The sequence below is a fragment of the Schistocerca piceifrons genome, chromosome 7 (genome assembly GCF_021461385.2).
Source record: "Schistocerca piceifrons isolate TAMUIC-IGC-003096 chromosome 7, iqSchPice1.1, whole genome shotgun sequence".
In the NCBI taxonomy this organism is placed as follows: Eukaryota; Metazoa; Arthropoda; class Insecta; order Orthoptera; family Acrididae; genus Schistocerca; species Schistocerca piceifrons.
Genome location: NC_060144.1, coordinates 431,354,407 through 431,379,629, shown reverse-complemented (window position 1 = coordinate 431,379,629; position 25,223 = coordinate 431,354,407). Strand labels below are relative to the sequence as shown.

The 25,223-nt window shown below is 41.0% G+C and overlaps 1 protein-coding gene across 3 annotated transcripts in view; it reads left to right on the top strand.

Moving 5' to 3' along the window:
* Nucleotides 1-18,733, top strand: part of LOC124805316 — a 149,425-nt gene extending 130,692 nt beyond the window's left edge. For 2 of the 3 annotated variants that reach the window (XM_047265832.1, XM_047265834.1), the window contains one exon: nt 18,238-18,733. In XM_047265832.1, the coding sequence (XP_047121788.1) occupies nt 18,238-18,360 (123 nt within the window). In that variant the 3' untranslated portion in view covers nt 18,361-18,733. Of the gene's footprint in view, nt 1-9,525; nt 9,690-18,237 lie in introns of those variants that run through there. The other variant, XM_047265833.1, reaches the window with a different exon arrangement.
* Nucleotides 18,734-25,223: the final 6,490 nt, after the last annotated feature.

Genomic DNA, 25,223 nt, shown 5'->3' with positions numbered 1-25,223 from the left:
TATCCATTCCATTCAACTGCTCTTCCAAGTCCTTTGCTGTCTCTGACGGAATTACAATGTCATCGGCAAACCTCAAAAGTTTTTATTTCTTCTCCATAGATTTTAATACCTACTCCGAATTTTTCTTTTGTTTCCTTTACTGCTTGCTCAATATACAGATTGAATAGCATTGGGGAGAGGCTACAACCCTGTCTCACTTCCTTCCCAACCACTGCTTCCCTTTCATGTCCCTCGACTCTTATAACTGCCATCTGGTTTCTGTACAAATTGTAAACAGCCTTTCACTCCCTGTATTTTACTCCTGCCATCTTCAGAATTTGAAAGAGAGTTTTCCAGTCAGCATCGTCAAAAGCTTTCTCTAAGTCTACAAATGCTGTAAACATAGGTTTGCCTTTTCTTAATCTAGCTTCTAAGATAAGTCGTAAGGTCAGTATTGCCTCACGTGTTCCAGTATTTCTACGGAATCCAAACTGATCTTCCCCGAGGTCGGCTTATACCAGTTTTTCCATTCGTCTGTAAAGAATTCGTGTTAGTATTTTGCAGCAGTGACTTATTAAACTGATAGTTCGATAATTTTCACATCTGTCAACACCTGCTTTCTTTGGGATTGGAATTATTATATTCTTCCTGAAGTCTGAGGGTATTTCGCCTGTCTCATACATTTTGCTCACCAGACGGTAGAGTATTGTCAGGATTGGCTCTCCCAAGGCAGTCAGTAGTACTAATGGAATGTTGTCTGCTCCCGGGGCCTTGTTACGGCTTAGGTCTTTCAATGCTCTGTCAAATTCTTCATGCAGTATCATATCTCCCATTTCATCTTCATCTACATCCTCTTCCATTTCCATAATATTGCCGTGAAGTACATCGCCCTTGTATAGACACTCTGTATACTCCTTCCACCTTTCTGCTTTCCCTTCTTTGCTTAGAACTGGGTTTCCATCTGAGCTCTTGATATTCATACAAGTGGTTCTCTTTTCTCCAAAGGTCTCTTTAATTTTCCAGTAGGTGGTATCTATGTTACCCCTAGTGAGATAAGCCTCTACATCCTTACATTTGTCCTCTAGCCATGCCTGCTTAGCCATTTTGCACTTCCTGTTGATCTCATTTTTGAGACGTTTGTATTCCTTTTTGCCTGCTTCATTTACTGCATTTTTATATTTTCTTCTTTCATCAATTAAATTCAATATTTCTTCTGTTACCCAAGGATTTCTACCAGCCCTCGTCTTTTTACCTACTTGATCGTCTGCTGCCTTCACTACTTCCTCACCCCTCAGAGCTACCCATTCTTCTTCTACTGTATTTCTTTCCCCCCATTCCTGTCAATTTTTCCCTTATGCTCTCCCTGAAACTCTGTACAACCTCTGGTTCTTTCAGTTTATCCAAGTCCCATCTCCTTAAATTCCCACCTTTTTGCAGTTTCTTCAGTTTTAATCTGCAGTTCACAACCAATTGATTGTGGTCAGAGTCCACATATGCCCCTGGAAATGTCTTACAATTTAAAACCTGGTTCCTAAATCTCTGTCTTACCATTATATAATCTATCCGAAACCTGTCAGTATCTCCAGGCTTCTTCCATGTATACAATCTTCTTTTGTGATTCTTGAACCAAGTGTTAGCTATGATTAAGTTATGCTCTGTGCAAAATTCTACCAGGCGGCTTCCTCTTTCATTTCTTTCCCCCAATCTATATTCACCTACTACGTTTCCTTCTCTTCCTTTTCCTACTATCGAATTCCAGTCACCGATGACTATTAAATTTTCATCTCCCGTCACTATCTGAATAATTTCTTTTATCTCATCATACATTTCTTCAATTTCTTCATCATCTGCAGAGCTAGTAGGCATATAAACTTGTACTACTGTAGTAGACGTGGGCTTCGTGTCTGTCCTGGCCACAATAATGCGTTCACTGTGCTGATTGTAGTAGCTTACCCGCACTCCTATTTTTTTTATTCATTATTAAACCTACTCCTGTATTATCCCTATTTGATTTTGTATTTATAACCTTGTATTCACCTGACCAGGAGTCCTGTTCCTCCTGCCACCGAACCTCGCTAATTCCCACTATGTCTAACTTTAACCTATCCATTTCCCTTTTTAAATTTTATAACCTACTGCCCAATTAAGGGATCTTACATTCCACGCTCCGATCCCTAGAACGCCAGTTTTCTTTCTCCTGATAACGACGACCTCTTGAGTAGTTGCCGCCCGGAGATCCGAATGGGGGACTATTTTACCTCCGGAATATTTTACCCAAGAGGATGCCATCATCATTTATTCATACAGTAAAGCTGCATGCCCTCGGGAAAAATTACGGCTGTAGTTTCCCCTTGCTTTCAGCCATTCGCAGTACCAGCACAGCAAGGCCGTTTTGGTTTGTGTTACAAGGCCAGATCAGTCAATCATCCAGACTGTTGCCCCTGCAACTACTGAAAAGGCTGCTGCCCCTCTTCAGGAACCACATGTTTGTCTCGCCTCTCAACAGATACCCCTTCGTTGTGGTTGCATCTACGGTACGGCTATCTGGATTGCTGAGGCACGTAAGCCTCCCCACCAACGGCAAGGTCTGTGGTTCATGATGGGGCTAAGAATATAATAAGACTGAATTCATATTCATATAAGAATATAATAAGACTGAATTCATAGCTAAGTATTCAGACAAATAAAGGACTTCGTGTGAAAGTTTAATTAGGAGTTGAGTCTTGTTTGTGTGCCTGGTACCACTCAGTGCTTCAACTGTATGATGTATCATAGTTACCTTTACCCTTTCAGTCTTTCTTTCGCTTCTTGTAATTTGTCTGTCATTTTCTCATTCACTTTCTTGCCTTTATGCAATCCTCCAAGAAATCTTTCACCTCTCTTTGACCAACCAACAATTCATAATAAATTCCATTTTTGTGTTAAACATTCACAGAAAAGGTAACTCATATTCCTCCTCATCGACTCTGCCATATTTGAGTTTGAGAACAACAAAAAGCTTTCTTAAAACTTATTCCTTTTGTAATGTGTTTACTTTATCTTCCAACAATCTCTGTTAATATCATACTACATAGTAAAAGTCTCCTTGATTCTTTTCAATATTAGGATTTTTTCAAGAATGATGTAAAGCTCATTTACAGTCTTAATTATTATCTGCTTACTTAAACTCTCACTGGATTTTATCAATAGTGACTGCCTTCCCCATCTTAATAATGCCACAGATTTTCTGAATATATAACTTTCCCCTTCACTTTTGCTCAAACTTGAGGTTGCCAAAATTGAAATTATATCGTGTCACCCATAGGTTCCATAAGAATAGAATTATGAGGGTCACTCCAAAAGAAATGCACACTATTTTTTTTAAAATCCATCTTTTATTCTACACGTTTGAAAGTTTTACAGTGTGTAGATACATCCTTTAGGAACAATATTTTCATTTCTCCACATAATTTCTATCCCTTTCAACTGCCTTACGCCATCTTGGAACCAGCGCTTGTATACCCGCACGGTAAAATTCTGGATCGACCTGTTGGAGCCACTGTTTGGCAGCGTGCACAAGGGAGTCATCATCTTCAAACCTTGTTCCACGAAGAGTCTTTCAGTTTCCCAAAGAGATGATAGTCACATGGAGCCAGGTCAGGACTATAAGGTGGCAGTTTCAGTGTTGTCCATCCGAGTTTTGTTATCGCTTCCATGGCATTGTCGTGCAACAGCAAAACATCCTCCTTTTGCCGATGTGGTCAAACACGACTCAGTCGAGTTTGAAGTTTCTTCATTGTCATCAAATATGCATCAGAATTTATGGTGGTTCCACTTGGCATGATGTCCACAAGCAATAGTCCTTCGGAATCGAAAAACACCATAGCCATAACTTTTCCAGCAGAAGGTGTGGTTTTGGATTTTTTTTTTTTTTTTTTTTTTTTTTTTTTTTTTTTTTTTTTTTTTTTTTTTCCTTGGGTGAATTTGCATGGTTCCGCTCCATTGATTGCTTCTTCGTCTCTGGTGAAAAATGATGGTGCCATGTTTCATCACCTGTCACAATTTCATCTCCACCATTCTCGTACTGTTCCAAAAGTTCGCTGCATACCATTTTCCTCGTTTCTTTGTGAGCCACTGTCGACATCCTGGGAACCCACCTGGCACAAACCGTTTTTTAACGCCAATGCTTTCAGTATTCTGCAAACAATTCCTTCCCTTATCCCAACGAAGCATGACAATTCATTCACTGTGATGCGTCTGTCGGCAGTCACCAAATCGTTAACTCTCTGCACATTGTCTGCAGTGTGTGCTTTACGAGGCCTGCCGCTGCGAGGACAATCCTCAATATTGCCATGCCCACTTTCTTCACGTAACCTGCTTGCCCACCGACTAACTGTACTGCTATCGACAGCAGCATCTCCATACACCTTTTTCAACCTCTTGTGGATGTTTCCCACTGTCTCGTTTTCACAACACAGGAATTCTATGACAGCATGTTGCTTCTGACAAACGTCAAGTGTAGCAGCCATCTTGAAGACATGCTGTGATGGCGCCACTCATGGGAACGGGTTGAAGTAAGTTTGAAAACAAATGGGAAGGATGTATCTACACACTGTAAAACTTTCACATATGCAGAATGAAAACTGAATTTTTCAAAAATAGTGGGCATTTCTTTTGGAGTGACCCTCGTAATTTATTAATTCAGGTTCAGATTTCTAGAGTAGTATTTAAAATTCTCCTTGCTGGGTTGCACTCTCCCCCACTACTTCAATGTTCTCATCTCTCCTAAAGCATCTGCATTCAGCATCATTCAAACATCTCCAGATTTAGGTTGGAGGACAAGATGGGCAGAGAGAGAGGGAGGGGGGAGGAGATGGGAAGAGAGAGGGGGGAGAAGGAGAAGGAGCAGAAAGAGAGGCAGGGGAGGAAGTGATGGGCAGAGAGAAGCTATTGCCACATGAACTGTGCATTCAAATGTCAGTATTGAGTATGCTGAGTTTCTGACATCACAGCATAGAAAAATAATGTTGGGGAGTCTTTCCAAGCTTGGAGAGCCATATCAAGCATGACAGATATACTGAATGTGCATTTGAACATAGACCAATGAGATAGAAGATCTCAATGTACTTCTCATGCAAGCCATCTCTTTTCTGTGCAGAATCAGGGAGATGCCGTATTGGCTTTCAGTTTAAGCCCATATTTGCTGGATTTTATATTATAACCTATTTCCTTCAAATATATCCCATTTCAGAGCCCCAGTAAATTGAGGATCTCTCAAGAAGCCATTGTGTATTGGCAAGATTTGTTGTAATAAAAAGAGTGCAAACATCAAATTGGTGGTTAAAGATTTTTTTAACTGTGACTTGTGTGTTGTGAAAGTATGGTTTCAGGGCAAAGGGACCCTGAAGTTCTGTCAAAAAAAAACATTGTTCTTGGCACAATGTGTTATAATTAAATGTCAGATAATAACATATCTGCAGCTAAAGCCTTCAGAAGATAGTAACATAAAAGGCAGATTTGTCTATTGCAGAAGTCCAGTGGAGGTTAATGAATGGTGTGTGATGTGTAGCTGGTTCATGTCTCACTATATCCAATTTTTTTATTACTCACCTTCACATTTTCTAGGTTCTGAGATTTTCTTATTAATTTAATACAAGCATATTGTATAATGTTCGATCTTAATTACTTGCGCTAAATATTTGGTTCTTTCTTGTATAAGGTCTTGTATATCACACGTTCTAAAAATGGTGCTGGTGAACAGAAACAATGATAAAGGAAAAAGCACATTGAGATTTCACTAAAAAGTGAGAATGATGAAATAATTGTATCTTATGTGGATGACAGTTGTAAATTTGCATTGCCTTATTTGGAAGCTTTCATTACCTGATGTCCTTAATGACTAGACATGGAAGTTTCTTTTTCCTCTTATAACATGTTCATGGAGATTGAAGCTTTTATTTATGTATACTACAGGCAGAGCGGCATGACTATTACATGCCCAGGAATATGTGCATTTCAATAAAGCTATTAAAGGAATTTAATTCCCGTTGATTTCCTAAGCAAATGGTGTGATCTGTGAGCCAGATACAGCTGACAGCTGCCACTGGAACTTGCTGTGATCATGTGTACCATGTTGAGGCCCTTGTACTGTATGCTCAAGCCACATTGTTTCTAAGCACTCGCCAGCACTGTGGAGATGGTCAGCATTTCACTTGTTGAATGATATGGTTCATGTGACAACAGCTGGAAGGAGGATGAGAAGGAGACATGTAGAGAGAACAGCAGGTCTCAAGAATATCAGCACTATGGGGTTTATAACTCCCTAGCTCCAATAGGAGCAGAGATATAGGCAAAAACATTTTTATTGCCAACCCCTGGCATATAGGCTGCCCTGCACAATATGTGTGGAAACAGTGTCTGCCAAATCAACTGACTTTGTAGGGTAGCCTATACATCAGGGGCAAATGATCTTCAAGCCACTGATACATAGCCTGCCCTATGTGACAGGTGTTTTGTGGGAGTAGTATTGCCTCCTGTGTTGAACTGTATTGCTGGGGTTACACTTGCCAGTGAGTGTGGCTGGGGACAGGTTGAGATAGATAGGGAAGGGGGTGGACAGAGCGAGGAGGAGATGCAAATGGACAGAGAAAGAAGAGGTAGGAGACGTGTATGAGGGAGATGGAAAGTGTAGAGAGATAGTGGTCAGGTGTAAAAGGAATGGGGGGAATTGGAGCTATTATATTATAAAAATGTGTGTGTGATTGGGTGGGTGTGTAAAAGAGGTGCAATCGAAAAGTAAAGGGAATTTTTTAATTTTGCAGGCTTTCTTGTTGGTGTACATGTTCCTGATGTATGTTTGCATTTTCAGCTGTGTCCACAGCTCATGGTCTAGCGGATAGCGTTGCTGCCACTGGATCACAGGGTCCCAGGTTCGATTCCCAGCAGGGTTGAGGATTGTGTTGTCCTCATCATTTCATCATTAGTGACAATGCTAGATTGGAGTGTGAAAAAAATTGGGACTTTGTACGGGTGCTAATGGCCGCGCAGTTGAGCGCCCCACAAACCAAACGTCGTCATTATTTTCAGCTGTTTTGAATATTTATTTTATTGTTGACAGTCGAAAAGGTTATAATTGGGCAAATTTTTTCTTTTGAAAAAGATAGATCAAGGAATTTTCATTAAATTTTGCTTGAAAAATGGAATGAAGGGCAGCACTGCATTTGAAATGTTGACTGTAGGTTTTGGTGAATCTGCTATGAGTAAGATGAGTTTATGAGTCGCATAAATATTTCAAAGAGGCTCAAGAAGACATTGAAGACAATGAATGCCTTTCAATTACTCTCTGCCCCCTTGCCGCGGCCACACCTCCCTCTCTGCCCGCGACGGCCGTGCCCTCCTCTCTGCCCACCGCATCCCCCTCTCTGCTCACAGTTGCTGCACCCCCTCTCTGCCTGCCACTGCCTTCTCTCCTCTGCCTTTCCACCTGTTGCCACCTCTCTGCTTTCTCTGTCCACCTGTCACCATCTCTCTCTCTCTCTCTCTCTCTCTCTCTCTCTCTCTCTCTCTCTCTCTCTCCCCCCCTCTCCCTCCCTCCCTCTCCCCCTCTCCCTCTCCCCTCTGTCCACCTGTTGCCATCTCTTCCACTTTCTGTCCATCTCCGATCTCCGCCTCTCCCCTCTGTATATCCATCTACTTCTCCTGTCCCCTCTCTTTGTCCATCTTCTGTTCCCACCTCTCTTTGTCTTCCACCTCCTTCTCCTCCTCTCTCTGTCCATCTCCTTTCCCCCTCCTCTGCCCATCTCTTATGTCACCCCATTTGCACCCCTACCTCCATGTCAGTGGCGATGATTCTTACCCCTACAGTACTTCTTTCCAAACAATAAGTGGTGTGTGTACAAAGTTTGATTGTAAACCACTAGTGGTTTAGAAGGAGACAGGTAAACCCATTATACAGTTATGGATCTGAGACATGCCATTTTGTGCTTTGTACTGTGGCAGTAAGAATTATTTATAATTATATCTGTCGTGGTAGGTTTTGTGTTAATTTTAAAACCATGCTTTTGATTCAAGTTTTTATTCTAAGAACAAGAAAACTGATGCTCTCATGTCTGCTACTCGATAGTGAATTTAATATTGTGGTTCATGTTCCTTATTGCATTTGCAAACTAGTCTATTTCATCCACTGTTCCATTGAAGAGGGTGATTATATCATATCTGTAACTTTTGCAATAAATTAGTTTATCTTTTAAATGGGCATTGGCACGGAAAAACTTATTTTTCATGTGGTTTATGTAAATAACAGCTAAGAGCCCTGCAAGACTGTTTTCGATTGGTAGATCATCTGGCTGCCTGTAGATTTTCTTGTTGAATTAGTAGTTATGTGCGAGAATTAATTCTAATGTCTGTGAGTTCATTTATCTCTGCCTTGTTAAGTTTGTTTCTTTAGTAAATTGCACTTAATATTTAAGTAGTATCATGGACAGATATACGAAGGTCTGTTCAAAAAATTCTGGAACATTCGTAATTTTGCACCAATGGTGTGTTGAAATTAAATGCGGTTGGCAGCGCTGCACACTCCTGTGTATAATGTGTAACTGACAGAAGTTTCATCATTGTATGTCTGTTAGTTATTGTTCAGTCCTGTATTGAGTAGAGCATTGTGTTGCACAGTTTGCGAATTTTGAGATAGCAGGATTAGAAGAGCAATCCGTCTGCATTAAATTTTGTGTGTAACTCAAGAAAACCTTTACCGAGACAAACCAAATGATGCAGGAAGCCTACTGTGCTGAGTGCTTAAGCTGTGCTGAGTATTACAAATGGTTCTCATTGTTTAAAAATGCCCGGATGGAAGTTGTAGATGAACCTCGTTCAGGATGCCCTTCCACGTATACCAATGATGCTCATGTCAATGTCAACGAAATTGTGCCTGCCAATCAAAGGCCGACTCTCCGAGAGATAGCAGAAGAATGTAACATTTTAGTTGGATCATGTCGTGAAGTCCTGACATAGCATCTTGGAATGCATCATGTTGCCACCAAATTCATCCCACAGCTCATGAGTCAAGACCAGAAAGACTTTTGCCTTGCAATCTGTAAAGAGCTTTTGGATTACACAAATGAGCTTGAGATGTTCCTTAAGAGAATCTTAACTGGTGTATAGACATTGGTCTACGGGTATGATGTTGAGGCCAAAGTTCAGTCTTCACAGTGAGTCGAGAAACGTTCTCCAAGACCAAGAAAAGCTAGTCAGGTCAGGTCAAATCAAATGTCAAAGCCGAGCTGGTAGTTTTCTTGACTCGGAAGGATTAGTTCAGTATGAATTTGTGCCATAGGGACAAACTATTAATCGATGGTACTATTGGGACATGTTGAAACGCCAGTGAGAAAATGTGAGAAGGAAACGTCCTGAAATATGATAAGGCAATTCGTGGCTCTTGCATAATGATAATGCATCCGTACCTTCATGCCTGTTGGTGTGACTATTGCACAAAAAACAAAATTACTGTGCTGTCTCATCCTCTGTAATCTCCAGATCTGGCCCCTACGGACTTTTTTTTTATTTTCATAGATTAAAACCCAGTTGAAAGGATGAAGATATGCAATGGTAGACAAGATAAAAGAAAATTTGCAGATGGCACTTCACCAATTCAGCAAGAGGAGTACCAAGACAGGTTCTGGAAGTGGAAACGGTGTTGGGAGTGTTGTATCAATTGTGGAGGAAAGTATTTTGAAGGAAACCATACACAATAAGTAAAAGGTAAGCTTAGAAAAATTTTATGGATGAAGTTCAGAATTTTTTGAACAGACCTCATATAGGTGTACGGCTTCACAACATCCAGATATGCAAATGTCGCATTGTCTGGTATGTGCACGTCAATGATGTCATAAATTCTTGGGAATTTCTGATGGAAGAATTGTTTTCAAGTGTGTAAAAGTTACTGAGGATATATTTAAGCTTCTTTGAGATGTAATATGGAGGGCTTTTCGTTGAATTAATAATGAGTCATATTGGGCAATAAGGTTCATGAATTTTTGGCCGAGATCTTAGTTTAGGTGGAAAGGGGTTCATGACGAAGTTACATTGGACATTATCATCTGATAAAAGATATTTCCTAATTATTTCATTAGTTGAAGTTGATATTTAAATCTGATGTCAGTCTTATGTTAATTATTTAATTATGTTATTTTGGAGAAAGAATTCTATGATTTTGCTGATATAATCACCTTAATATATGACTACTGCAGTGTTACCTTTATCACCTTTACAACTTTCAATGCTCAATGTCATATTATTTGCTTATTTTCCATGCTGCTGTGTATACTTTCAGTCAGTGTACAAGAAGTTCAAATTAAAAAGCATTTAATTGGATAGATAAAAAAATCTACTCACCAATTGGTGGCGTAACATACACATAAAAGATGGTTGTAATTGGCAAGCTTTCAGAGCCAGTGGCTCCCTATTCAGACAGAAGGGTTGAAGGGAAACAAGAGGGATGAAGGAAAAGGACTGGAGAGGTCTAGGAAAATAGGTAGATTTCGAGAAAGTCACCCAGAACCCCGGTTCACGGGATATTTACTCTACGGGATGAGAAGGAAAGACTGGTTGATTGCGATTGCATCGGATGAGATTTGAAAACCTGAGAGCTTAAAGGTGGAAGACAGCATAACATGCAGACAGAGATTACTGCTTAAACATCATGCATGAGTTAATGAGAGTGAAAAGCTAAGTGCATTGTACGTAACAGGTGGTAAGTGCATTGTACGTAACAGGTGGAGGTGGCGGTGAAAAAAAAATAGGTAGGAAAGACAATGAAAGATGTAGAAAACTAAAACTGAGTGAAGCAAAGAGTAGTTATAATGGAGAAATTCTGAGACGGGAGAAATTAACATAAATTAAGCCAAGGTGTATGGCAAGAACCTAGGACATGTTTTAGTGCTAGTTCCCACCTGCAGAGTTCTGAGAAACTGGTGTCTGGGGGAAGAATCCAGATGGCCCATGTGATGAAATAGATGCCAAGGTCATGAATGAAACGTTGTAGAGCTTGCTCTGCAACAGTATATTGGGGGTTGCCATTATACTCTCTCTGCCTATGCCCATTCATCCTAATTGATAATTTGGAGGTAGTCGTGCTGATGTAGAAGGCCGGCCAGTATTTACATAATAGCTGGTATATGACATGTTGTTTTGCAGGTGGCTCTTTATCTTTGATAGTATATGTTTCGGCAGTTACAGGGCTGTTATAGGTAGTGGTAGGAGGGTGCATAGGGCAGGTCTTGCAGCGGGGATGATCACAGGGGTAGGAGCCATAGGGTAGGGAGATGGGTGCAGAAGGAGCATAGGGTCTGACAAGAATATTGCAGAGTTGTAACATCTAAAACACTCACCCCTCCTGAATAATCTATATTATTTAAAGGTCTCACTTTCAGCCCTAAACCTGCATTATCCACCACCACTATTTCAAGATCATCCCTTACAAACCTTTCAAGAATTCTTCACATCCAGCACTGCTTCACAACTCTTCCCCAGGTGCCTACAACATGACCATAACCTGTCATCTGACATGCTCTACATTCTCTAAAAGCTGATGACTCCATCATTATCCTTCCAGCAGACAAAGGCTCTACCACTCTAGTACTTGACTGAAAGGAGTATGTTAGTGAAGGTCTACACCAGCTAAATGACACCTCTACATACAACGTCTGCCATCAGGTCCCATCCCTTTGATTCAAACTGACCTGCAGTCCCTGCTTAAAACATCATGCCCCTCACAAGGACTAACACCTCAATCCATAGAACGTCTCACCCCATCCAAACCACGCACCCCCAACTTCTACCTTCTTCCTAAGATCCACAAACCCAATCATCCTGGCCATCCTATAGTTACTGGCTTCAAAGCGCCCACTGAGCATATATCTGCCTTAGTTGATCGACACCTGCAACCCAAAGTACAAAGACTCCCCTCTTACATAAAAAATACCAACCATTTCCTAGATCTTTTGAAATCCGTGCCTGTCCCACTCCCACCACACACCTTGCTTGTCACCATTGATGCCACTTCCCCTATACCATCATCCTCCACGTACATTGTTGGTCTGCTGCTGAACATTTCCTCAGTCAGCGGCCAACTGATTCCAAACCTATGACATTCTTCCTACTTGCCTTAATCAATTTTGTTGTTAACAACTACTACTTCACCTTTGAGTGGCAGACATACCGACAGATCAGGGGTACGGCCATGGGAACCAAGATGGCTCCTTCCTATGCCAACCTTTTCAGGAATCACTTGGAGGGAGCTTCCCTGGGTCCATAAATCTTCAGCTGTTGGTTTTATTTCAATACATAGATGACATCTGTACCATATGGATTTGTGGTGAGGCTGACCTGCTAAAATTCCTGGAATCTCTGAATACTTTCTCCCAATTAATTTTCACATGGTCCTATTCCGAATCCAATGCAACTTTCGTTGAAGTTGATTCCATCCTTACCGAAGGCCAGCTACACACTTCCATCCACATTAAACCTACCAACAAACAACAGTACATTCTGACAACTGCCATCCTTTCTATGTCAAATATTCCCTCCCTTACAGCCTTGGCATCCAAAGCAAATATATTTGTTCGGATGCAGACTCTTAACAGCAGTACACCACCATTCTCACCTCAGCCTTCACTGCATGTAATTACCCCACCAGTCTAGTGAAAAAGCAGATTTCTAGGGCCATCACATCCAATCCTGATACTGCTGATCCCTCCAAAAAACGACTTTGATGCACACCACTGGTGACTCAGTATTATCCTGGTCTGGAATGTGATAATCAGCTACTTCAACAGGACCATTACTTCCTAATATTGTGCCCTGAAATGAGATCCATTCTGTCTGAAATTTTGCCCACCACACCTAGAATAGCTTTCCGTCACTCTCGCAATCTCCGCAATATTTTTGTCAGACCCTGTGCTCCTCCTGCACCTATCTCCGTACCTTATGGCTCCCTACCCTGTGGCCATCCCTGCTGCAAGACTTGTCCTATGTACCCTCCTACCACCACCTATGACAGCCATGTAACTGGTAAAACATATACTATCAAAGGGAGAGTCACCTGCGAACCGAAAAGTCATATACCAGCTGTTATGTGAACACTGTTCGGCCTTCTACATCAGCACAACTACCACCAAATTATCAATAATGATGAATAGGCATAGGCAGATGGTGTATACCGACAACTTGCAATGTCCTGTTGCAGAGCATACTCTACAACTTGACATTCGTGATCCCGGCGCCTATTTCACCACGCATGCCATCTGGATTCTTACACCAGTCACCAGTTTCTCAGAAATCCACAGGTGGGAACTAGCACTACAACATGTCCTTGGTTCTTGCCACCCACCTGGCTTTAATTTACATTAATTTCTTCCGTCTCAGAATTTCTTCGTTGTAGCTACTCTTTGCTTCTCTCCGTCTTAGTTTTCTGCATCTTTCGTTGTCTTTCCCATATGTCTCTCTCTCTCTCTCTCTCTCTCTCTCCTCTCTCTCCTCTCTCTCCTCCCTCCCTCCCTCCCTCCCTCCCTCCCTCCCTCCCTCCCTCCTACCTCTGTTACCCCAAAATCTACCACTTTTTCCTAGATCTCTCTAGTCCTTTTTCTTCGCCCCTCTTCCTTCCCCTCCAACCCATTTGCCTGAAGAAGGAGCCACTGATTCCGAAAGATTGCCAATCACAACAGTTTTTTTATGTGAGTGTTCTGCCACCACTTGGTGAGTACATTTTTTATCCATCCAATTAAATAATTTTATCTATAATTGATTGTTTTTGTTGTTATAAAATGTAGTGTGATAAAAACAAATATTGGTGTTTGGTGTACAGCTTAACTATATGAGAATGAGAAGCAGTTAAATAGTGAATAAGCTAATAAGCTTAAGTTGCTGGTTTGGAAAGGGGAGGGAAGCAACAGTTATCAATGCCTGAAATGACCATCATTTGTGAACATTGATAATTGTGTAGATTACTTGGCAAATTGTCAGTAATTCTTTGTTATGGAGAACTCTTGTCTCTCTTAACTTGATTTTGTAAATCCTGATGGAGCTCTGATGAAGCTTGAGTCAAGTCGCTTGAGTCAAGTCATTATACAGTCCAGGTGTTCAAGAAAAACTTTCTTGTGTCCACCCCTGCTCCCTTTGTATATTTATCAAAATTATCAGATATTTGCCAGATGGAAGTGACTGTATTTTCTGATTTGTGTTGCCTGAAATGAAGCAATTAGCTCTCCACTCATTGGTGAGTTTGTGCCTGGCTACCATAGGTCCCCAGCCTTTTCAGCACCTCTTCCCTTTCCGTGCTGTATGTTTAGTGTTCTGCTATTCTTTTTCCCATTCCTTGGGGAAATATCTTGGGTATTTTCAGGAATGCATTCTGAAGTTTTGTGTGACAGTTGACGGGGTAACACACAATTCCCAGCCCAGGGTCGAAAGGTAGGGTTCATAACCCCTGATACAGACCAGGCCTGGGGAAGTATGATTGCCTGAGCTGCTACCTTCGCAGTGGGCAATTGCTCCCTCTATCTGGAGTTCAGGAGGTGTGACCTGAGGTGTGAACAGTCACCTAAGACAGGTGAGTTCATCTCTGAGGGAGCCCCCAGTCAGAAGGAGCATGCCATCAGACATGCTGGCAATCATGGGGGATTTTTTCGCAATGGGCAAATCATCTTCCTCTCAGTCTACATCTAACAAACGTAAATGGAATGAGGCTAAAGATTCAATGACTCTGTAAGCTGCATCTTAGTTTCTCATGGTGTCATGTACTGAAGAAATTCAGTCTTGTGCTACAGTTAATCCAATTATTATTCAGAAAGGTGTTGATGCAATTGCAGGTCCTGTGAAGTCCTGCGCTCACTTATGAAATGAGACTTTGCTTCTAGAGGCCAATTGTGATATTCAAGCCCAACAATTGCTTGCAGCTTCGCTCTTCCACAAATATCCTGTTCGTGTCAAGGCACGTCGTATTCTGAATTCTTCACATGGTGTTATTTACACTCGGCTGCTTGATGGTCTGGCCAAGGGGGAATCAAACATTATCTCTAATCAGGGTGTCACTGCAGTCCACTGGGTAACAAAAAAGGTGAGTGCAAACGTAGTGCCTACACACATCCTTTTTCTCACATTTGATCAATTAGGGCTTCCATCAAAGATTAAGATCATCACAACCTGACCATACATTCCAAACCTAGCCAAATGTGTTATTTGTGCTAGAGATGCTCATGAGAGCAATTGCCCACCACTGCCACCCCCACCCCAACCCCCCACCCCTCTTTATCAGTTGTAATGGCGACCTTGCTGCCTCATACCATGCGGCCAACAAGCATCTGTGTCTTCATCTGCCAACTATGAAGGCTCTCAGAAAATGGTCTTCTCCTTCCCCGACTCAGAAATCCTCTTCAACACTGTCGCCATGTGATACCCTCACCAAGCCGACCTCCATTTTTACCAGTGCACACTGCCAACCATTTTTCTGCCCTAGAGTCCTCAGGCAGACCCAAGGAAAATGTTGACACCTCCATAGGTTTCATGGAACAGGATCCTTCAGCATCTGCGCCCTGTAGCATTGACTCTTCGAAGGCTGGCACTCGGCAGCAGCTGAGGTGACTGCCCTTCATTTGTTCCCTCCTCCACATTCCCCTTTAGGTTCTTCTCCAGTGGAACATTTGTGGTATTAGATCCAATAAAGAAGAAATACGGCTGCTCTTGGAATCACAGTGTCTGATTGTTTTCTGCCTCCAAGAAACGAAATTGTGTCCTCAAAATCACTTCAACCTCATGTGTTTCCTTTTGGTATGCTTTGACCTTCCCCCTGAGGATGACATTCCAACTCGTGGGGGAGTCATTCTGCTCATTCGGGATGACACCCATAACCAAACCATCTCAGTGAATACCCAGCAGCAAGCTGTTGCAGTCCACATTTCAGACTATCTCCAGATTATTAGTCAGCTCCCTCACCCACTATCCCATTTGTGGCTCTTCGAGAGCCTATTCAAGAGGTTCCTTCTTCGCCGACCTGCTTGGTTAATGCAACCTGATCTGTCGTAACACTGGAGCACCCAAATTACTATTAGACTCCACGCACATCTATTGTCATTTGGACCCCTTGTTTTGCACTGCCCAGCTTGCCTGTCTTCTTGACTAGTCCATTCACTCCAACAAGTGCTTGACCAACTATTTCCCATGCACTATCCATTTGCTGACTCTTACCCCTTTTACATGTAAACCCAATTGGCACCTTTCTAGGGACAACTGACTGAGGCTTTACTCTCCCCGGCAACCTTTGCTGAACACCATTTCCACGGTTGTGATGACCAGGTAGAGTACCTTACAAACGTTGTCTTACTACCGCAGAATGTACCATACCTCACACTACTTCTATACTGCGCCATGTCCCGGTTCCCTGGTGGACTGAGGCATGCTGCGATGCAATTCACACACGGAGACGTGCTCTTCGCATTTTTAACCATCATCCTATGATGGCAAACTGTATTCGTTATAAGCTGTTGCATGTGCAGTGTCGCCACATTCTTCGGGGTAGCAAAAATGCTAGCTGGACTTCCTTTGCTAGTTCTTTTAACAGTTTCACTCCCCCTTTCATCGTATGAGCAACCTCTCTCAACTCCCTGGCACCAAGGTTCATTCCCCAGTTTCTGACCTGACATTAGTAGATCATGTCATTGTGGGCCTTATTGCTATTTCCAACACTTCGGGCTGCTATTTTGCAGAGATTTAGAGCTCTACCCACTATTACGCCACCTTCCTCCCTCAGCAATGAGTGGAGGAACCTTGAATGGTATCCTTTTCGTCTCAGAATTGTGGATAACTTAACTATGAGGGAACCTAACTGTGCTCTCGCTTCATCCCAGTCTTCTGCGCCAGGGCTGGATGATGTTCAAATTCAGATATTGCAGCACCTCTCTCTTGCGGATAGGCACTTTCTCCTTTGTATGTAAAATCACGTTTAGGCAGATGCCACGTTTCCCAGATGCTGGTGCATAGCCACTGTCATACTTATATCTAAGCCTGGTAAGGAGAAACACGTTCCTTTTAGCTACTGCCTCATTTCCCTCACTATTTGTGTTTTCAGGGTGATGGGAATGTATGATTCGTGGCCAGCTGACATGGTGGCTCAAGTCTTGCAGTCTACTAACCACTGCACAAAATGCATTTTGTGCACGCCAAGCTGCAGTTGACCATCTCATCACTTTGTCAACCCATGTCATGAACAATTTTCTGTGGAAATATCAGACACTGGATGTGTTCCTTGATTTGGAGAAAGCCTACAACACCTCTGTACTCTAATCATGTGTGGCTTCCGAGGCCACTTGCTCCATGTCTTTCAGGAATTTTTAAAAGACAGAGTTTTCAAATTAGGTGTGAGTTCGGCCTTGTCTCCTGCCAGGCATCTTCAGCATCCTTTTTGTCAACGACTTTGCGATCTAATTCAGTTCTCCATGGACTTATCTCCTTGAGTGGCATCTTCAGCGATATCTCAAACATCTGTACGCATGGAGCACTGACAATGGCTTTCGATTTTCCACTGATAAAACTGTTTGCATGAATTTCTGACAGTGCAGTGGTTTTCTTCCACTGCCTTTACATCTTGGGCCTGTTGTTCTTCTGTTCAGTGAAACTGCAAAATTCCTGGGGCTCTTGGTTGATAGATAACTGTCTTGGTCCTCCCACATCTTACCGGGTCGTACGTTGTACCCGGTACCTCGATCTCCTATGCGTCCTATGCGCTACTTCCTGGGGATTAGATCAAACCACCATCCTCCATTTATATCAATCCCTTGCCCGTTTGAAACTAGACTATGGGTGCTTCATTTATTCATCTGCACATCCATCCAGCCAGCCGGAGTGGCCGAGCGGTTCTAGTCGCTACAGTCTGGAATCGCGCGACCGCTACGGTCGCGGGTTCGAATCCTGCCTCGGGCGTGGATGTGTGTGATGTCCTTAGGTTAGTTAGGTTTAAGTAGTTCTAAGTTCTAGGGGACTGATGACCTCAGAAGTTAAGTCCCATAGTACTCAGAGCCATTTGAACCTCCATCCATCTTCCGCTGACTTAACACTATCCACCATTGTAGAACCACCACTTTCCATTTTAATTACTTCTCTAAATCAAGAGTAACATGTGGATAGAAATGCATTTTGCTGCAAACTGCTAATTTTGAAAGTGCACCACTATACAGATTTTTTTAAATATAAACTATAATTAAAATCACCAATCTTGTGTTATATCTCTTACAGATTAGTGCTCCTACAGATGTGACAGATACATCTGCTGCTTATGCATCACTCAGTGAACCAGAGACTGCAATTTTGAAGCTTGGTTATAATCATAAAGGGAAAAACCTCATATGGCCTACATAATTCAGCATCATTAGGCTTTGTCTGGTTCGGAGCATCCTACAAAAGCACTGAAGATAGTGCTAGACATGATGTGAGATTAATCTCATGAAGAATTCTTTTAAAATGATGAAATTTCAGAATTCACTAGTGTCACTAAACTAAAACAAAGTGCGCAGTGATTCATACATGTGGAAACTTTCAGAAACATGTGTACATATAATTATGGAGGGAGTTAATGCAGCATGATTTGCAGAATTGTTATTTTTATTGTTTTGATGTAAGGTTTTGATGAAACATTCACAGATGAATTTTAAACTGAAGCTAGGTCCTCATTTCTTCCAATGAAACAAATTCATAACTTTTTTTCACCACTCTTAAGGAATGACATAATATGTCAAAGAAGTGCTATGTTGTTCATTCACAGTTTCACGTGAAGTCAAATCATGTAATGTAATTTTAATTTGACAAAATGTTAATAAACATACATAAATATTGTTGTACCTTCATGTCTTGAAGTCCTTTACCTTTAAAGATATAATTTCGATTTTTGTTTTAACCTTCTGTCGGGCGCGGCTGTTCAAATTGATACACCTCAAAGTTTACTGTAAATTATTTGTCAACGAGTGGCAGCACTGATGCCTACTCGTTAGTAGGTAGCCTTTTCCGAACGCTTGTCATTGTTGTGTGCTTCAGTGTCGATACGACTGCTCTGTTGTCGATATATGTGCTGATTGATCAGTTTGATACACTGCGCCCGTTCATGTTGCATTTCAACAATTCATTTCTTTGGTTATCAACGTTACTTAGTAAGGAGTACAATGTTAATATACAATGTGTAATGCACTTATTTTCTTTTTGTACCGTTTAATCGTCAGTTAAGAATGTTTGAGTATCAGGTATCAAATTGATACACTGCGCCTGAGTGCGTTATTTTATAGGAATTTTATCATTTTAGGTGTGACACACTTGATCATGGCAGGCTACAGTAAGACGTACAACCTGCTTGACCCAAATCATGTTGCAGAAATACAAAAAATGTTGTTCAAAGAGGATAATGATGAAGTTCAAGAGGATTTTGAAGATGAAGTAGACACAGATTGTGATGACGCAGGTGAAGTTCGGCAGGAAGATTCAGAAACAGAGGAAAACGATGAGGAAGTACTTGAAGAAAGCCAGCATTATTATACTGGAAGGGACAAAGAGACAAAATGGAATAAAGTTCCACCATCACAGAGAGTACGTTTCAGGGCCCACAATATTATTCGAAAGTTACCTGGTCCTATAGGTGCGGCAAAAGCATTGAGAACGCCTTTGGTATGTTGGAATTGCCTCGTAGATGATGACATTTTGTCAATTATAGTTCTGTATACCAATCAGTATAATGAGAGCATCAAAACTTCTTTTCAGCAAGAGAGAGATGTAAAACCTATAGATATTATTGAATTAAAAGCTTTCATTGCTCTTCTGTTTTTGGCTGGTGTTAACAAAAGAAACAGACAAAGTTTAGAAGATCTGTGGGGAAGTGATGGGGATGGAATTGAAAAATTTCATCTCGTTATGAACATAAAACGTTTCAAATTCTTCATGCGGTGCCTTAGATTTGACAATCGTGTGACTCGCAACGAAAGGAGAAAATTGGACAAGATAACAGCGATTCGGGAAATATTTTCTCTGTATGTACAGAATTACCAGAAATCCTACACCCTCGAAGAAGACGTTACAGTAGGTGAGAAACTTGAAGGATTCCGTGGAAGGTGCAGTTTTCGCCAATACATACCTAGCAAACCAAACAAATATGGAATTAAGATATATGCTCTTGTGGATTCCCAAGTATTTTATCTCTATAATCTGGAAATATACGCTGGGCTGCAGCCAGAAGGATTGTACCACATTAGTAATAAACCTTCAGATGTTGTTCCGCGACTATGTGAACCAATTTATCAGTCAGGTCGAAGTGTGACAGCAGACAATTGGTTTACTAGTATTATTGGTTTGATAGAAGAGTTAAGAAGAAAAAATCTTTCTTTTGTTGGGACGATGAAGAAAAACAAGCGTGAGATTCCTCTGGAGTTTGCTATCAGTAAAGGCAGGGCTGTCCATAGTTCACTTTTGGCTTGAAGAAGGGCTGTACTCTGGTTTCCTAAAAAGGGGAAGTGTGTTATCTTGGCATCAAGTTTGCATGAAGATAATTCAGTAGATGCTGACACTGGAGATAAACAGAAGCCATCCATTGTAACATTTTACAATAGCACCAAAGGTGGAGTCAACACTACATATAAGTTGACCGCTTCATACAATGTAGCAAGAAATGTGTGCCGTTGGCATTTTTTGCAATGATCAATATGAGTGGAATCAATTCACAAGTAATTTACTATGGCAACAACGAGAATTTTATCCGAAGAAAAGGATTTCTGAAACAACTCTCACATGTGTTTGTTCTACCTCATTTGTTTCGTAGATGCTTGGACACCTCAGGAATTCACAGAGATCGTCAACTGCGGCTACAACAATATAGGCCAACTTGTGAAGAAGAAGCAGAAGACACAAGCGGAAACGAAGAACATGGGACTGGGATCAAGAGGAAAAGGTGTAATACCTGCACAGAAAAAAAAGACTGACAAAATATTGTTGAAAAATGTGTCAGAAGCCCATCTGTTTGATACACATTGAACCTTTTTGCTGTGAATACGGAAAAATTCCGCATTTGTTACCACAGTCAAAAAGTGACAATGAAATGAATGATTGAGTTGTAATATCATTGTTGTTCTGCTCCAGTGTCATAATAGCCTTTCTGTAAAGATAATTGTCATTTGTAATGTGTTTTATTAGTGAAATATAATAAAGAAGCAAATGAAAAAGCAACGTTTTTATCATTTGTTACTAAAGCCCAACATTGACGATAAGAAATCTGAATGTACTCGTATGTCATCTTTGTCTTTCTTTAAATATATTTGGCACTTATAATATGTTTTGTGAACAGAATTTAATAAAGGATCAAGTGAATAAACGGTGTGATCAATTTGATACACCGCGCCCAATCTCGCTGCGACAAACACCGCGCCCGACAGAAGGTTAACCTGTGAAATGCTCATAAAATATAGTCTGTTATCTTCGAATGTATTTTTTTTCCCTCCCTCGCTTTTGACCTTGGAGGTTTGCTATTTAGTTGACAGAAATCATCAAGATCCTCAAAATACCTCTTTGCCATCTATTTAGTACCCCAGCATTCGTCCAAAGCCAACCTAGCTCAATTTGTACCTGCATCCCACTGTGTTCCTCCTCCAGTCCCATCTATCTATCTCCTAATAAACTACTTAGAAGTTCTGACCTTTCTAGATCCCATTTTGATTGAGACTAATCTCACAACTGTACTAGAAATGGCCATTCACCATCTTAAAACTAACTTGGAACTCATCACCCTCACAGACAAGGGGCTCAACCATTGTAATTATGTGCTACTATGGGTACTTGGCAGAGGGCCTCAACCAGATGTCTGACAAATATACCAATAAGGATCCATAAATGATCGATATGTGCACATTTACAATTACTTTTACTTATAAAGGTATCACCAACAAAGAAACTTTCAAAATTGGTGTGCACACTGGAATGGCACCAAACTAAGCAAATGTGTTTATGGGATATTTTGATAAATCCTTTTTATTCACCTAGAATCCTAAATACCTAGAATGGCTTAAATTTATTTATTACATATTTTATCCTAATTTCTCCAGAAGCTCAACACTTTTTTGCGCATGTGTTTCACTTGGTTCCCCTTGACTAGCCACCTTCTGTGATGTTAAACTCTACCTCACTGATGACTCCTTAGGAACCTCTCTTCACATAATAATTGCCAATTAGCAGCAACACCTCCACTTCAACAGCAGCTACCTCTTCCAGACCGTACAGTCAGAGTCCTTTAGAGGTCTAAACTACCCTCCCAACCGTAACTATAATCAAATCTCCTATGTCCTATATCCACACAACACTCCTCTCATACCTTGTCATCAGCCACAAAAAAGTACTCAAGTAACCCCGCCCCCCCCCCCCCCCACCTTTGTCACACAGTATCATCCAGGTATGAAACACCCAAATCATGCACCAGCAAGATTATCTACCTCTGACTGTGTCTTGAAATGAAGAACACTCTCCTTACCTTCACAGCTCCCAGTGTATACAGTACCCTTGTAGTCTACTTGCTCCCAAACCCTTGAGAATACCAAGTGTTCTAATTATTTGTATATCACCAATTATTCAAACCTTGCCAATGGATGATTTTATTGCATCAAAGCCAGGGCCACCTGGAACAGCAGCCTCTTCAAGTTTCAACTTACTGCAACAGCTACACATTCATTCATTCATAATGTTCCATAGCTCCCATAAAGGGGGAAACCCTTCAGATTGAATTGCCCCCTCTGTTTATTGATTGGATAGCCACTGAATTGCTATTTATTTATTTAATGGGATAATAATAATTATTAAAAGGTGGCAATTTTATTTAAGCACCGCTTTTTACTCTTTCGATTGTTGCGAGTCAGCGATAGTGCAATGCTGCTCGCTTTGGAGAATACACATTTTATAAGAATTATTTGGTCCAGGAAACACTTTTGCGATCACGGTTGCGATTTAGACGGTATTCGCGTAATTGTACTGATTAAAAGTTATCGTTTCCGAAAGACGCAGGTTCGATTAAAGCTGTGTGCACTTTTGCGCGTATAATGAAAATATTCATAACACGTCGCATAACAAAAAGAAACGTGCGAATCACAACTGTGGTCAAACGAAGAAAATATATGATAACATAAATGTTCTTCGCTGTTATTCAGGACAGGCTCAGATTAGACCTTGCAATTTTTAGTTATAGGAAATGACAAGACGTTACACCTTCGAGATATTCGTTTTGAATAACTTGTATTTACCTTCTCTCTCTCTCTCTCTCTCTCTCTCTCCCTCTCTCCCTCTCTCTCTCTCTCTCCCTCTCTCTCCCCCTCTCCCCTTTTTACAGCCTTTATACCTTCACATCGATTAAGGAACTTTTCCTTCTCTACCGACCAGTACGAGAACAAAATTCAGACTCAACAAAATGTCTTACATCGAATTATTACATGCTTAACCCTTAACAATCATATATAGTTTCGTAGTACAAACACTGCTAATTTATTCCGTGCACTAGAAAGTCTTTGATACACTGAGCACAAAAATGAAAATAATAAAATTATAATTACATTTTTAATATCATGAATACTTCTTTAAATCATGAAAATAAGGTTTGACATCGTCGTAATATTAATTTTCATCGTTGTAGCACTATATTGCCCCCTTTGGATGTACAGTCACACTTGTTTGACTGGACATCCAAGCAGGCTTATTTTCCTTGTCTGTTCTGTTTAAAGTTCACTGTGTTCTTTCACTTGGAAGCATGTGCTTTGTTTACTTTTAAGTCTCAGGGATTTTGAGTTACGCTCCCCCCCATTCGGGCAAAGGCCAATGGGAAAAACCCCGGAAAAAAACCACGGCGGAGCGAGCACATCTTCCATACCCTCTTTTTTAATTTTCAACATTTGATCATTCACTTCGTATGACATTTAATAATGGTACAATTTCGTGATAGTGCTGCTGGTGACGACGGCTGGCGACTTGATGTACTGCAACACCGATGTCTCGCCCCATCAGGTAAGTCTGCGATGACATGGCAGGGTGCAGCAAGGGATGAGGGATGATGTCGCTGCAGTATGCTGCCCTCACCGACACGTGTGCTCAGCATCCCAGCATACAGTCACATGAAATTCAAACAGCAGTATCAGTTCCTTAAATTAACATCTAAATTACATCATATTTCATGCACTCTTTCACTCAACAAGAAGAATGTATTTTTTTTTTTTTTGTGAGGTGTTCGACTGTTTGTGAGTGTTTTTATCATGATGCAAGTCCATTCATCCTTCCGACGTAACTGACTATCTGCAATTAAAGGTTCATGTAATTACGTTCCAACACTGATACAGTTCTGCAACGGGTTTGATGATATAGTCAGTAGCAGTTCCCAACACTGTTACGACTCACCACTGTTGCTGACTGATCGATAAAAACACTTGCTCTTGAATTTTAGTTTGCCTGGAATGTTACGTCCACGCATGTGGTCCCAGTAACACTCTGAATATTTGGCATTACTAAACACTCGTAGCACAAAATTTGAAAACGAAATCATGGTAACATAACGCACTCATTGAGCGTCCACTTTTGTGTTAAATTCCACTCTTTCGCTAGTGAAATAAAGTTCGTTTCGTACGCGTAGAGGATAATGTTCACAGGAAGTCTTTGTTCATAGGTCATCTGTGACATGTTCACTCCACCACGTAGTTACTTGATCACAGTTATCAAGTCTGACAAGGTAAAGTCCTTGTGCTACCCATAAGAATGTCTTTACACAGTCTAGTTACATATTGATAAATAACTGAATGATTGTACATATCAATTAAGTACATAATTGTAGTCATTTACAATATAAAAGCAAATCCTAAGTCATATATTTTCTCGAAAAGGTGCTCCTGGACTTACAAAGAATTGTGCAGTGATAAACAGAAGTCTGTATATGTTTGTCTGTGTAATGATCTGTTCAGTCAAGGACAACATCTTGTTTGACCTGGTTTATAGCTCATGCAAGTCCGAGCACTAACTTACGGTGGAAAATTTGTTAAACCTATACGTAACTCGCATAAACTTTACATGTTGTAAGTGTATCCTGCACACAGTCTGAAAGAAAGAAAAAGAACATAACCTGCTCACCCTAGTGAGTTCAAAATAGTTAACAATCAACAAAATGAAACGTTTATTTTCAAAAGTCACTATATCCTACTGTTGTGTGAAATATGCAGTTCTGTTCACTG